Source organism: Sprattus sprattus, assembly GCF_963457725.1.
Source record: "Sprattus sprattus genome assembly, chromosome: 2".
Classification (NCBI taxonomy): Eukaryota; Metazoa; Chordata; class Actinopteri; order Clupeiformes; family Clupeidae; genus Sprattus; species Sprattus sprattus.
The window spans coordinates 5,726,640-5,741,639 of NC_137921.1; the positions used below are offsets into that span (position 1 = coordinate 5,726,640).

General features: G+C 46.6%; 1 protein-coding gene across 1 annotated transcript in view; it reads left to right on the forward strand.

Moving 5' to 3' along the window:
* The window catches only part of pdzrn3a (PDZ domain containing RING finger 3a), a 48,751-nt gene that overhangs the window by 2,506 nt on the left and 31,245 nt on the right, over positions 1 to 15,000 (forward strand). The window contains exons 2-3 of the mRNA XM_080832403.1: positions 725 to 814; positions 2,724 to 2,831. Of these exons, the coding sequence (XP_080688529.1) occupies positions 725 to 814; positions 2,724 to 2,831 (198 nt within the window). The remainder of the gene's footprint in view (positions 1 to 724; positions 815 to 2,723; positions 2,832 to 15,000) is intronic.

Sequence of the window (15,000 nt, forward strand, 5' to 3'; positions counted from 1 at the left end):
CTGAAAACAGCTTTACCCACCCATTTATCCTCCTTTGAAGCGACTACAGGTTCCAACAAAAGGTGTCACTTCAATGACAAGTGTGTTCCTATTGAGTGATATGAATAATCTACCCCAAATATTACCAGGGTTTGTCTAGGGCAGTGGAGTTCAGGGTATACGCAGGTATACGGAGTATACCCACTTATTTTTCTGTCAGCATTGCGTATACCCACTTCTCAAAACAGGGGGTTTATCCTGTGCTGTATGGGCTGCTTAAAAAAGTAAGAGTATACCCACTTCTCCAGGGACCACTACACCACTGGTCTAGGGAGACTAGGCAATGGTCGTCTCACTGGTGAAGCAGGATACTGTAACCTTTTATGTTGGGTTCGTTCAGGTGAAATCCTCACTTATTGAACAGACGAACTGGAGGGAGACAAGGATGCTCTTGAACAGTTTTAATGGCTCACTTCTCAGTCTTCAACTTTCCAAACTCTAACCTCACTTCCCTGATCCTCCCAAAATCATAACATGTCAACATCCGTTTATATATAATAACTTAACTAACGAGAGAAGTCCTAAATGAACTAGGTGAAATGTCATTTATAAAATCCCAACTATAAAATCCAACAATAAAATACAACTTCTAATTTAATTAACTTTAACAGAAAATGCTCCAGTTTACAATACTATGAACCTGATGTTGAACTGTGGCATGAAAACCTGTGTTCTCTACTTCCAGGACGACGGGAACACCAGGAGTCTCAAGGTTACTCTGCATCGGTCATCTGGATCTCTGGGCTTCAACATCATGGGTGGCAGCTTCTGTGGGGTATGTAGGCTAGGCTATGTGTGTATCTGGGCTCTCATCTAACTGTGTGAAGTTCGAGTTACAGAACCATACAACGTGTTTCAGATGGTCGGATGTTTTTTAGGAATGCCATCCTGTTCAACAGCTGGCTGTAGATTCGACCTGGCCCTGATATCACTCACCTTTGACCCCAGACCAGGCCCTGATATCACTCACTTCTGACCCCAGACCAGGCCCAAATCATGACCAATTAGCTGCTACATTACAGTCCTTGAATGTGGAAGTTCATTGGTCAAAATCAGATTTTTGCAATACTGTTACGAAGCTCACAAGCAGCTGTCCATGTCCTGATGCCATAGAGGACTATCAATCACCATGCTTGATTAGCCATGCTTTATTAGCCATGCTTGATTAGCCATGCTTGATTATCCATGCTCTATTAGCCATGCTCCCCTGTTTTCTTTGAAGGTTTAACTAACCAAGGACAACCGCTGGAATGCTTGAAATAGTTCAAATTCTTTTTTTTAAAACTTGTGAGGAGTCTTGTTTTCCATTTATGCATTACAGCTTGACTCAACCTTAACTCAACTCACTTGACTCTAATGTAGCAGGATTGAAATGCAAAACATAGGCCACTTTGATTGTACATCAATCCATCGTGCATAAAAGCCACGATAGGAACAGATGAGTAGAGCCCTGGTGAGTAGCACATGGCAGAAACAATACTTTAATGTAATGTAAATGACTAACTTTACAACCAATGGTATTAAAAAAAGGTCTTCAGGGAACACAAATCCTCCGTTAGCATAGCATCCGATAGGTTGTTGAAGAAAAACCAGCACCAATGGTTAAGCTTAGGTTCATAACCACCCTGAACCTGTGCTGTTTTCCCTCTGGCGCTCCGTGTGTGAAGGCTGAGCTTGGCGGTTTCACACTGATTGAGACCACAGAGTGTTTGATGTGGTGGCGGATCTTAACACAGGGTTTGGTCTCTGCCTCAGCCTCGCTCTCAGCAGCGGCAGCGGGCTCTGCCTCCTCTGCCTCCGCTGCCTCTTCTGCCTCCGCTGCCTCTTCTGCCTCTTCTGCCTCCTCTGCCTCTTTAGCGGATGTGATTAGAGGTGTCGCTGAGAGGAGGGGAAGACCGTTGAGTCAACTTCCCCTCGCTACTCTTTAATCTCGCAAGGAACAAGAAGCAGTGTGATAGAGATTATTTCCGAACACTGTTAATGACTTAAGGATATAATAATCAAGTGCCTTGTATTCATATATTCCTTGTATGAATCATGTGCTTATGAAAGCAGGAGCATGGCTTTTCTGTGTGTGTGTGGATAGCTAGAATAGTAGGTGCCACTTAGTCTGCATATGAACAAGAGCATCTTTAGACCATATAGGTGATAAGAATGGAACTGTGCTTCTTCCGACCTTGTGCAAAACTGCCATCCTTGCAAGACAGGGAGCGTCGGACGTGAGAAATCCACCAAGTGGTTATCCCTGCTGAAAGCTAAACTTCTGACTATATAAACCTTGTGCGATGGGTTTATCATTGCTTCACTTTCAGCCTTGTACTGGGAGGGGAGCCCGATTGCAATTGTTGTTGTTGTTTGTCTAATAAATGTACTTACATGCAGCTCCGGAGTCCTGAGGTAACTAGGGGGAATTTTCACCTATCAGAGTGCATCTCCACTGGTGCCTGTCTTGACAGTACAGCTTCCACAACATGCCTGTGTAGAAGTCGTATAACGCTACTTCCTCATGTCTGCTTCCTGTGTTTACATTCGAGAGAGGGACTGTGGAAAAAATGATGTAATCCCCATTCCGTGTCTCCCTGTCATTATACCTGTAGAAGGATAGAACGCTATGTGTGTGTGTCTGTTGTTGTTAACACTGTGTCTGTTGTTGTCTTCTGTTGTTGCTGTTGTTGTTTCTAAAGGACCCCGAGGAGGTGCATTTGACTGATGAGATTCTCGTGTCAAAGGTCGTGGAGAATGGCCCGGCAGACAAAGAGGACGGTCTGCAGGTTCATGACAGGATTATGGAGGTATGTGCGTCTCACAGTCTACAAAAAAAGGACATCTCCATTCCTGTCTCAGCGGACAAACATAACGTGACTTATTCTGACGGATGTAACCTGACTTGTTCTCCTTGATGCTTTTACTGTGTCTATCTATGTAAGAAATGCAGAATTGATTAAATCTGGTGCAGTTGACTGGACCGGACTGCTATCAGTCAGGCAAGAAATAGTCTTTTAAGCACCAGGCTGTTCGCCTGTCAGATTGCTCTCAAGCGGAGAGTCGCTCGTGTCTTTGTGGCATAAGTTGAGCATAAGCTGTGAAGTGACCCCTCCTGTTCTATGGATCAGTGGAGATCCATTTTGAGTGTCTGAAGGCATGACGATACAAAGAGCAGGTGTAGGGGCTTCTATGCCAGGTATTCATCCGTAAGTTTAAGTGTAGAGTCTTCTTAAAAGGCGTATTGAATATCAGGGACTTCTCTCTCTGCCTTTTAAAGAGCGTTTCTGTTTCTGGGGAGATGTCTGAAACATTGAGCCTCGGGGCAAATCAAAGAGCCTCCTTATTAAGTGAACTGCTCTTCCGATACAACAGCAAAGCACAAAGCTTACAGTGAAAGAGAAACACACACACATTTCAGCTGGTGTGTGTTTCTGTGTGAGGTGTGTGTTTATGTCGAGAGTGTGTGTGTGCATCTGCGTATGTGTGTGTGTGTGTGTGTGTGTCTGTGTGTGTGTGTGTGTTTCTGTGTGTGTGTGTGTGTGTTTCTGTGTGTCTGCGTGTATGTGTGTGTGTGTGTGTGTTTGTGTTTGTGTGTGTGTGTGTGTGTGTGTGTGTGTGTGTGTGTTTGTGTGTGTGTGTGTGTATACTTGTGATGGGTAGTAACAGGACACCAATGTTCTTGAGAAAAGCAGTCTCACGGTGGCCTGTGGATTTGGGGGATTTGGGTTGAAGAATGAAAAGGTGCCAGGTGGAGCTCACTACTCTCATCATTGTGTCCATTTCTGTTCAGTCACTGGTACGGAAGGGAACGCAGTGTGTAAATAATTTAATGTAATGTGTGTGTGTGTGTGTGTGTGTGTGCGTGTGTGTGTGTGTGTGTTTGTGTGTGTCTGTGTGTGTGTGTGTGTATTAAGTCTGAACCATTTCAGAAGGCTCTTTAGGCTTTTTCCTCCTTAGCTGGGGGTTGAGTTTCTATTCACCGAGTTAAATGTATTCACCAGGGTAAAGTGAGCCCAGCCTTGGGCCGCTGGCCTTCTTGAATAACCCCCCCCCTCTCACACAGACCCAGGCCAGGGTGCTGCTGCTTGGGCTGCTGGCCTTCTTGAATAACCCCCCCCCTCTCACACAGACCCAGGCCAGGGTGCTGCTGCTTGGGCTGCTGGCCTTCTTGAATAACCCCCCCCCGTTCTCACACAGACCCAGGCCAGGGTGCTGCTGCTTGGGGTGCTGGCCTTCTTGAATACCCCCCCCCCCTCTCACACAGACCCAGGCCAGGGTGCTGCTGCTTGGGCTGCTGCTGCTTTGGGCTCTGTTTAAGGGCAGGATAAAGACAGCACCTTGGCATTGCTTTCCTTTCCTCTTTACAACCCATGCATCTCCAGCTCGGAAAAAAAAAAAGCGAATTCTCTTGTTTAATTGACCGTGAAATTGCCCAAGTGTGTGTGTGTGTGTGTGGGAGTGAGTCCTCGTGTGGGAGTGTGTGTGTGTGAGAGTGAGTCCTCGTGTGGGAGTGTGTGTGTGTGTGGGAGTGAGTCCTCGTGTGGGAGTGTGTGTGTGTGGGAGTGAGTCCTCGTGTGTGTGTGTGTGTGTGAGTCCTCGTGTGTGGGTGTGGGAGTGAGTCCTCGTGTGGGAGTGTTTCTGTGTGGGAGTGAGTGTGTGTGAGTGTGTGTGTGTGTGGGAGTGAGTCCTCTTGTGCGTGTGGGAGTGAGTCCTCGTGTGTGTGTGTGGGAGTGAGTCCTCGTGTGTGTGTGTGTGTGCGAGTTAGTCCTTGTGTGTGTGTGCTAGTGAGTCCTTGTGTATGTGTGTGTGTGTGCTAGTAAGTCCTCGTGTGTGTGTGGGAATGAGTCCTCGTGTCTGTGTGGGAGTGTGTGTGGGAGTGAGTCCTTGTGTGTGTGTGTGCACGCTAGTCCTTGTGTGTGTGTGTGTGTGTGTGTGTGTGCGAGTCTTTGCCAGTTTCTCTTCATTAGAAGTCGCCTGCTGGTGACCTGAGAGGAGCCAAGTTCTTGCACACATTTATACTTGAGTGCTGAGGACTCAGGAACGTGTTGGATGTGAATAAACACACCATGGTATTTGGTGTGTATGTAGTGCGTCTTTGATGTGTGAGAACCCTTTCAAGTCCTCGTGGCACAGCAGCAGCCCTGCCTTTCAGAAGCGTGGGACCAGTGGGAAGAAAGGCATCATGGGATATTTGGAATGCTGGTAGTATCAGTCAACCACATGATCGTCTGAAGTGAAGAGTGTTTATATCTATAATAAAACCTAGTCAATTGTTGAAAGTAATTCATAACAAATTCTGTTGGCATGTATGGTATGGTATGCTGCTCAGAGAGAGTATTTATTGTCGAAATGATCTTAGTCGTCCTCAGCAAATAGTTTTTGCCAATACATATGGAAAATTCGGAGCTATCAAACCACTAACAAATTGTGAACTATCAAAACAGAAGCGACCTCTGTGTTTATCGTCTGCGTTGGAAGTATCCCAGTAGTGGCTTTATAGTAGCACCACATGGAGTGGGAGAATGGGTCGTGTCTGCACATCTTAAAAGACGTTGTTTATCGACCTAACTAGAGGACCGCACTATATAACAAGTAGATTGAAAATGAAAGCTCGACACGTGGCCTGTGCCAGTAACGGCTACTGAAAGTACGGCCATGAATTATTCCAAGGGTCACTCCCAGTGCAGTGGACCCGGCCGTAGTCTCCTGTTCCGGAGGTTTCTTGTAAGTGTAATGGACGGGCACAGGTGCGTTCCACGGCCTTCTCACACCCGACACAGACACACACACAGACACACACACACACACACACACACACACAGACACACACACACACACACACACACACACACACACACACACACACACACACACACACACACACACACACACACACACACACACACACACACACACACACACACACACACACAGCCCTCTCACACCTGAGAAATGTTCCATAATTTGACCCCTGTTCTGCCAGAGGTCATGGCACACGCTATATATAATTCAGAACGACACGTTTGAACTCCTTGGATGTCCTCTGACGACACACACACACACACACACACACACACACACACACACACACACACACACACACACACACACACACACACTTGGATGTCCTCTGGCGGGTCCTCAGAAGGCTTCTCATTCAATTTCAAGGAATGTCTCGACAGCGTCGTTAGAGCCGAGGCCTCTTGAGACTCGAGAGGGGAGGAAGAAAGATTGGTTCTGGCTCTCTGCCCCTGCAGAGGGAAAGACAAATGCGTAGAGGTTAAGAGAGAGAGAGAGAGAGAGAGAGAGAGAGAGAGGGAGAGAGGGGGAGGGAGAGAGAGAGAGAGAGAGAGAGAGGGAGAGAGAGGGAGAGGGGGGGAGGGAGAGAGAGAGAGAGAGAGAGGAGAGAGAGAGAGAGAGAGAGATAGGGGGGGAGAGAGAGAGAGAGAGAGAGAGAGAGAGAGAGAGAGAGAGAGAGAGGGAGAGGGGGGGAGGGAGAGAGAGAGATAGAGAGAGAGAGATAGAGAGATAGAGAGAGGGAGAGGGGGAGAGGGAGAGGGAGAGAGAGAGAGAGAGAGAGAGAGAGAGAGAGAGAGATAGAGAGAGGGAGAGGGGGGAAGGGAGAGAGAGAGAGAGAGGGGGAGAGAGAGGGAGAGAGAGAGAGGGGAGATAGAGGGAGAGAGAGAGAGAGAGAGAGAGAGAGGGGGAGAGAGAGAGAAAGGGAGAGAGAGAGGGGAGAGAGAGAGAGAGAGAGCGAGAGAGAGAGAGAGAGAGAGAGCACTCTTTCATATGTCTTTGCCGGCTAGCGCTCTAATGCTCGCCCCGCGACCTCCATGCTCAAACGAGAGGTCAGCAGTTTTCCTCTCTCGGCCTGCTTTTCATGTCAAAGAACGGTGGCACGATTAGTCACTTTGATCTCTGTGTCTGCACTCGGTTCGAAAGGAGGCCCCTGACTCTCCTCTCCTCTGGTTTCCTACTTTAAGTCTTTCAGCCGAACGAGCGACCGAACGAGCAAAAACACTGTGAATGATTAGACAGATTAAAGGGATAAAAAGCACGACGAAGGACCCTGAGAGAGGACTGAAAAGAAAGGATGACAGAAGAAAGGGACAGGGAAGGCTGTATTTTTACCTAATGCACTGATCAGTGCCTGTTCACTTTTCAGGAGGTGTTATGTAACTAGAACGAGCAAGTCTCTGGTGAGCAACGATGTCTAGCACATGTGTCCCTTCTTACTCTCAACGTCCGTTTATGATCTTATCATGTTTAGGTGATTTGAGAGGTGGGGTTTGGGGTGGGGGGGGCGAGGGCGAGGGCGGGAGTAGTGTCTCAGAATGGGCGATGAGGTACCACGGGTTCACCAGAGGATGCCAGATTACAGCCGCATCCATCGCCCAGTCAGATTACAGCCACATCCATTACCCAGTCAGATTACAGCCACATCCATCGCCCAGTCAGATTACAGCCACATCCATCGCCCAGTCAGATTACAGCCACATCCATCGCCCAGTCAGATTACAGCCACATCCATTACCCAGTCAGATTACAGCCACATCCATCGCCCAGTCAGATTATAGCCACATCCATTACCCAGTCAGATTACAGCCACATCGATCGCCCAGTTAGATTACAGCCACATCCATCGCCCAGTCAGATTACAGCCACATCCATCGCCCAGTCAGATTACAGCCACATCGATCGCCCAGTTAGATTACAGCCACATCCATCGCCCAGTCAGATTACAGCCACATCGATCGCCCAGTTAGATTACAGCCACATCCATCGCCCAGTCAGATTACAGCCACATCCATCGCCCAGTCAGATTACAGCCACATCCATCGCCCAGTCAGATTACAGCCACATCCATCGCCCAGTCAGATTACAGCCACATCCATCGCCCAGTCAGATTACAGCCACATCCATCACCCAGTCAGATTACAGCCACATTCATTACCCAGTCAGATTACAGCCACATCCATCACCCAGTCCGATTACAGCCACATCCATCACCCAGTCAGATTACAGCCACATCGATCGCCCAGTCAGATTACAGCCACATCCATTACCCAGTCAGATTACAGCCACATCGATCGCCCAGTTAGATTACAGCCACATTCATTACCCAGTCAGATTACAGCCACATCCATTACCCAGTCAGATTACAGCCACATCCATCGCCCAGTCAGATTACAGCCACATCCATTACCCAGTCAGATTACAGCCACATCGATCGCCCAGTTAGATTACAGCCACATTCATTACCCAGTCAGATTACAGCCACATCCATCACCCAGTCCGATTACAGCCACATCCATCACCCAGTCCGGTTCAGACTGCGCCTACATCAGTTTATATTGGTACAGGTGTTCCCTCATCCGGCCCTAATGTGATGTTGAATACAGCAGCACTGGGGCAGCACTGGGGCAAACCTGGGGCAGCACTGGGGCAGCACTGGGGCAGCACTGGGGCAGCACTGGGGCAGCACTGGGGCAAACCTGGGGCAGCACTGGGGCAGCACTGGGGCAGCACTGGGGCAGCACTGGGGCAAACCTGGGGCAGCACTGGGGCAAACCTGGGGCAGCACTGGGGCAGCACTGGGGCAAACCTGGGGCAGCACTGGGGCAGAACTGGGGCAGCATTGGGCCATACCTGGGCCATACCTGGGCCATACCTGGGGCAGCACTGGGGCAGACCTGGGGCAGCACTGAGCCAGACCTGGGGCAGCACTGGGGCAGCACTGGGGCAGCACTGGGGCAGTACTGGGGCAGCACTGGGGCAGAACTGGGGCAGCATTGGGCCATACCTGGGCCATACCTGGGCCATACCTGGGGCAGCACTGGGGCAGCATTGGGCCATACCTGGGGCAGCACTGGGGCAGCATTGGGCCATACCTGGGCCATACCTGGGGCAGCACTGGGGCAGCACTGGGGCAGACCTGGGGCAAAGAGAGCAGATATCTTGGCATCTAACGTTGCACCTAGTCCTTATTCCTGAACTAATCTAGTCAAATTGATATTTAATCTAAAAGCTAAATTCCTTTTTTTACATATAGGTCTATTTTGTAACTCTGTCAAAAACAAATCAAAACAAATACACAATTTCCTTTGATTCTGCTCTAAAAGCTTTGCCTGGTTGTTTGCCATGTGGGTTGGCTGTTGTCTTCTTGTTCACTCAAAATCCTGTTCTTGCTCTGGTGTAGGAAATCCTCCTACGTGCTCAAATGTGTACACTAGCAGCTGGCCCACAATAACAACAAATGTCTGTGTTTGCTCGAGGATTTTGTTTTGTTTTTGTTCAAACACGGTTTTGTGTCCAAGTGATATGTGAGTGGCTGTCGATGTGTGTGTGTGGCTTTGTCATGCAGATTGATAAGTCGTGCATCATCATGTTTTCGTACGACGGGGGAAATGAGAAGACAATGTTCTGACCTATTTTCAGAGGCCATGTGTCTGAGATTCAGCCGCGTTCACGAATGGAAAGAAAAAAATGCTCAGTGAAAGGGCTTCATCTGTCTGAAGGCAAATGTCAACGGCTTCTGTGCTAATTAAAAAGGCTTCCTAGGACAGTCGTGGAACAGTTTCAAAAGGAGACAGCTCAGACAGACTCATTGTTACTGTATTTTTAACTCCCAAGCCAAGACTTATCTATTCTATAACAGTCTGTGTTTTTGTTTGACACAATTATCATAATTTACCATCTTGGGCATAAGAGGTATCTGTTTCTTGGATAGAAAATTGTGGTTGCTTTAAGAGTTCTGTTGGGAAACTCTGAAATAACAGAAGGTTAGAAACACAGAATAATTGACATAAGTTGTTAATGTTTTAACCCACAATAACTGTATACACCCTAACTGTCTTTCTTACATTTCATCATTTGCATATAAATGACACATTTGTAACATAATCTTTGAAAAAAACAAAACAAGAGCAAGGTTTATGTCTCTGTTACAATAGTGTAGTGTAGATGTGTTGAAATGCACTGATGAACTTTATATGAACTTTGCAGATAGCACATATTGATGAATGTAAAATAAATGTGTCCCTGATTTAATTACATTACATACATCTGATTTAATTTAATTACATTTAACAATGCAGCTCCCATCTCTGTCTGTTGGACTCTTCTCTGTTTTTATATTTCAATGTTACACACTTAATTAGGTGGGTTAAGACTTTTAAGTGGTTATCATTTGTGTCTGTCCTGTTTGCAGTAGCACATAAACAGTGTGATTAGGCTTAATGTCAGGTACATATGGCAGTGCATTTAACCACACTGCATACTTTGTGGTATTCAGTACACCCTTCCTGTGATCTTTTAAGCATGCATACTAGCTCTGGGCTACTGTGAGAGATACCCTACAGTCCAATGAAGACTTTTTAATGGAAGCATCAATCTCATGGGAATGGGGCTGATTGGGTTGTGCTGGTGTAAGAGTCATTTTACATTTACATTTAGTCATTTAGCTGACGCTTTTATCCAAAAGGTATACACATTTCACACTGATGGCACACTGCACATCAGGAGCAATTAGGGTTCAGTGTCTTGCTCAACAACACTTCGACAGGGAATTGAACTAGCAATCTTCTGATTACTAAGAGGCTTCTCTACTTCCTGTACCACTGTCGCCCCTACACAGACATTTGTTGTTATTGTGGGCCAGCTGCTGGTGTTAGAGTGGGTTCACTTCTAGCTGAAACTGCTGGAGGGGAGGAGGTCTGCATCAAGGAGCGAGAGCAAACACTGCTGCAGGTCACAGCAGATGTTTACAACTCAAACATTCTCACACTAGTCCTAGCAGCCGTATCTGTTTCCCTCTCCTTCCCCCCTCCTTTCTTTTCTCCCCCTTCGGCTCCTCTCTCCTCTCCTCCCCCTCCTCTCTTCTCTCCCCCTTCTGCTCCTCTCTCCTCTCCTCCCCCCTCCTTTCTTCTCTCCCCCTGTTGCTCCTCTCTCCTCTCCTCCCCCTCCTTTCCTCTCTCCCCCTTCGGCTCCTCTCTCCTCTCCTCCCCCCTCCTTTCTTCTCTCCCCCTTCTGCTCCTCTCTCCTCTCCTCCCCCCTCCTTTCTTCTCTCCCTCTGCTGCTGCTGCTCCTCTCTCCGGGAATCCAATCTACTGTTTGAGAGAGAGGTCTCCTGGCTGTGTGGTTTGAGAGAGAGAGAGGTCTGAGCACCTGTGTGGTTGGAGAGAGAGAGAGAGGTCTGAGCACCTGTGAGAGAGAGAGAGGTCTGAGCACCTGTGTGGTTTGAGAGAGAGAGAGAGAGGTCTGAGCACCTGTGTGGTTTGAGAGAGAGGGAGAGGTCTGAGCACCTGAGAGAGAGAGAGAGGTCTGAGCACCTGTGTGGTTTGAGAGAGAGAGGTCTGAGCCCCTGTGTGGTTTGAGAGCGAGAGGTCTGAGCCCCTGTGTGGTTTGAGAGAGAGAGAGGTCTGAGCCCCTGTGTGGTTTGAGAGCGAGAGGCCTGAGCACCTGTGCGGTTCGAGAGAGAGGCCTCAGCACCTCCTGGCTGTGTGGTTCGAGAGAGAGGCCTGAACACCTCCTGGCTGTGTGGGTTGAGAGAGAGGCCTGAGCACCTGTGTGGGTTGAGAGAGAGGCCTCAGCACCTCCTGGCTGTGTGCATACTGTTGAAAAATGTTGTGGGATCATAACTCATGACTCATGTAAACAATTTAAGTGGTGTCGTGTTGGCTTTATTGTATGTGTGTTTTTCTTATTTTTCTCTGCGAAATGATTTTGCGTTGAAAAAAATATGATCTGTGCCAAGTGAAGTATGTCCCACCAGCGAGTTGATGACAGGCCGCGTGAAGTTTATTATACACCAACAGCAGATGAAGTGATGTACGCAGCCAGTTTCAGTGTTCCTTGGTGGCATTTTCAATTTTAGAAACAACTTATGGTGTACGTGCCAGCTGACGCATGTCAACTCTTGTTAACTCTTATAACCCAAATCTCTCTCTCTCTAACTGATTGTGTGGTCAGGTCGTAACTCCACCACACGCAGCAGTAAACACCACTTACACATGGGTGGGATTGCAGTTCCTCCCCATGTTTTGTGTTTATCTTGAAAAATTGTAACTTAGCTCCGCACCGTCAAACGGAAATACCCAGGCTCCGTTTCCCAAAAATGATACACCAGCACATGCAGAGTCAGAGAAACATTCCTTAGAATATATATTTGTATCTTCAGTTCCCCCAGAAACCACACTGCAGTCTTTAATGTATAGTATAGGGCCACACTGCAGTCTTTAATGTATAGTATAGGGCCACTCTGCAGTCTTTAATGTATAGTATAGGGCCACACTGCAGTCTTGAATGTATAGTATAGGGCCACGCGCTGCAGTCTTTAATGTATAGAAAGGCCCACGCTGCAGTCTTTAATGTATAGAAAGGCCCACGCTGCAGTCTTTAATGTATAGTATAGGGCCACACTGCAGTCTTTAATGTATAGAAAGGCCCACGCTGCAGTCTTTAATGCCTTGGCCTACATCTGCAAACACATTTGTCCTTAATCTGTTGTAGTAGTATGTGGTTTGTATGTGGCAGCCCAACTCTCTAAAGGAACGAGGTTGTCTGTTTTATAGTATAGTTTTGTAGTGAATAGTGTACACTAGGAAACAATGATACTATGACAGTGTATTTAATTCACACGTTATAGTTTGACTCTTAATATAATAAGGAATAGCAAGTATTTTTGATGTAGTTTGTGTATAAGACCGTCTGAGTATAAGGAAAGACATTATCTAAATTCTGCCTTGTTATCAGGTAACTAGCATGGAATGAGATACATTTCACTCAGAATGACTGGTTTGACTGCTGACACAGCTGTAATCAGTTGAACAAAAATAATGAGGGATAATTGGTGGCATCACATTTAACGACTGTGAAACGTTTGCTTTTTTCTCTGATGTGCCACAGGTGTTTTTATATGTGTCCGCTCGCTTGCTCAGTTCGGTATCAGCCTCTGCTGTGAGTGTAGGACTCTGTCTCAGTGTACTCTGTGTAGGCAATAATCCTATGAAAAGATAATTATCATAAGAATGGTAAGAAAAGGCATTATCCAACCATGTCCTGTTGTCAGTGGCACATGGATCTCGTGTAAAAAGCAGCTGAAGTTCAGAGTACACCAGTCACACCTGTCTCTCCACACCCATCATCTACAACAGATTATGAGAGTGTGTGGGACACGTCTGTGTGATAGCATGTGTGTGTGTGTGTGTGTGTGTGTGTGTGTGTGTGTGTGTGTGTGTGTGTGTGTGTGTCTGTAACCCTAGTCAACTTTCGATGAGCCAAGCCTCATAAACACGAAACACCATAAAGGCTGATTGCCTGAAACCCACTTAAAAATCACTTTCCTTGACGTTCCTCGTGCCGTTTGTCTGCACCAGAATGTCTTGAGGTCAGCAATGCTGCCAATCGTGTTGCAAGTCACAAGTGGAGCTTGATGAGCTTGGGTGACCATTTTTAGACGACTGATCAGAGATTGGGTTTTTAGCGCCAGGTCGTCGCCAGGTCGTCGCCATTCTCCTCAGTCTGCCCTGAAGTGCAGTAGAGTTCGATAAGTTCTTGTACAACTTGCGTGCCGTGCCCATAAATACCTTAGACTTCACATCAGACTTTGTAGTTTTTTTTCCCCCCTCCACGTGGCTATAAAGATTAAAACACACACACACACACACACACACACACACACACACCCACACACACACACACACACACACACACACACACACACACACACACACACCCACACACACACACACACACACACACACACTTAGCCTGCAGCGTCTACAGCGTGACTCATGTCTGTAAGGTTTTATTAGCAGTCAGGACTGCAGGATGAGACATACAGTGAGGAGTGGGACTGCATGATGCAGACAGACGCATGTGATTTATGTGACCACTGAAGTACGACGGTGTGTTGTAACTAATGATGGGGCACCCTGGGGCTTTATAATGAAGATTTAGTGCATTGTTATGATAGCGTTATATGACATGAATGGAGCACGGTGGGTTGGTTTAATATGATTTGATACAGATGGCAGTGTGATTGCGCAATGTGATTGTAGGGTGACTGTGTGAGTGGGAAATGTCTGCTTGCTCGTCTGGTGCGGAGGCACACACTGAACGGTACGATGATTTATTTTACTCTAAGCCCTCATAGTTCCAAGGGATCTTTAAACCAGCATAGTTCCAGGGAATATTTAAACCCTCGTAGTTGTAGGGGAATTTTAAAACCCTCGTAGTTCTAGGGAATATTTAAACCCTCGTAGTTCTAGGAAATATTAACATAGTTCCAGGGGATATTTAAACCCTCGTACCTCCAGGGAATTTTTAAACCATCATAGTTCCAGGGGATTTTTAAACCATCATATTCCAGGGGATTTTTAAACCATCATAGTTCCAGGGGAACTTTAAACCCATATATAGTTCCAGGGGATCTTGGTTCCTGAAGATTTTCTCTTGGAGTAAAGTCATTGAGTTACATGATTATAGTAATCCACAGTGAGGTGCTCAGAGCTGCGTGTCCACCACAGGGTCACACATAGAGCAAACCCATTACGTAACATACACTATACATACACGGTAATATATATAATTCACACACAGCACACCTATCAGTACACACAAGACATATATAGTAACATACCTAGTTCAAAACAGAGAAACTGAAAACAGGATAGGATGGCCAATGAATGAAAAGATTAGATTGAGATATTTTTTAATATTAGCTACACTGGATTTAATCATTTTGGTACTTTTTATTTCAACCCGGTGCACTATATAGCTGTACTGTGCAAACAGGATGGTTTAGTTTACTTCAGTATTTACTTTACATTTTCGGCCAAACTCTGTAGGATATCCAGGAGCCTAATACCCCAGCCATCTTATGTTGCCTTGTGCAAACCTACAAGTGCACTTTTGATGTATTATATGTATTATTATTACTACTACAAGTGCACTTTTGATGTATTATATGTATTA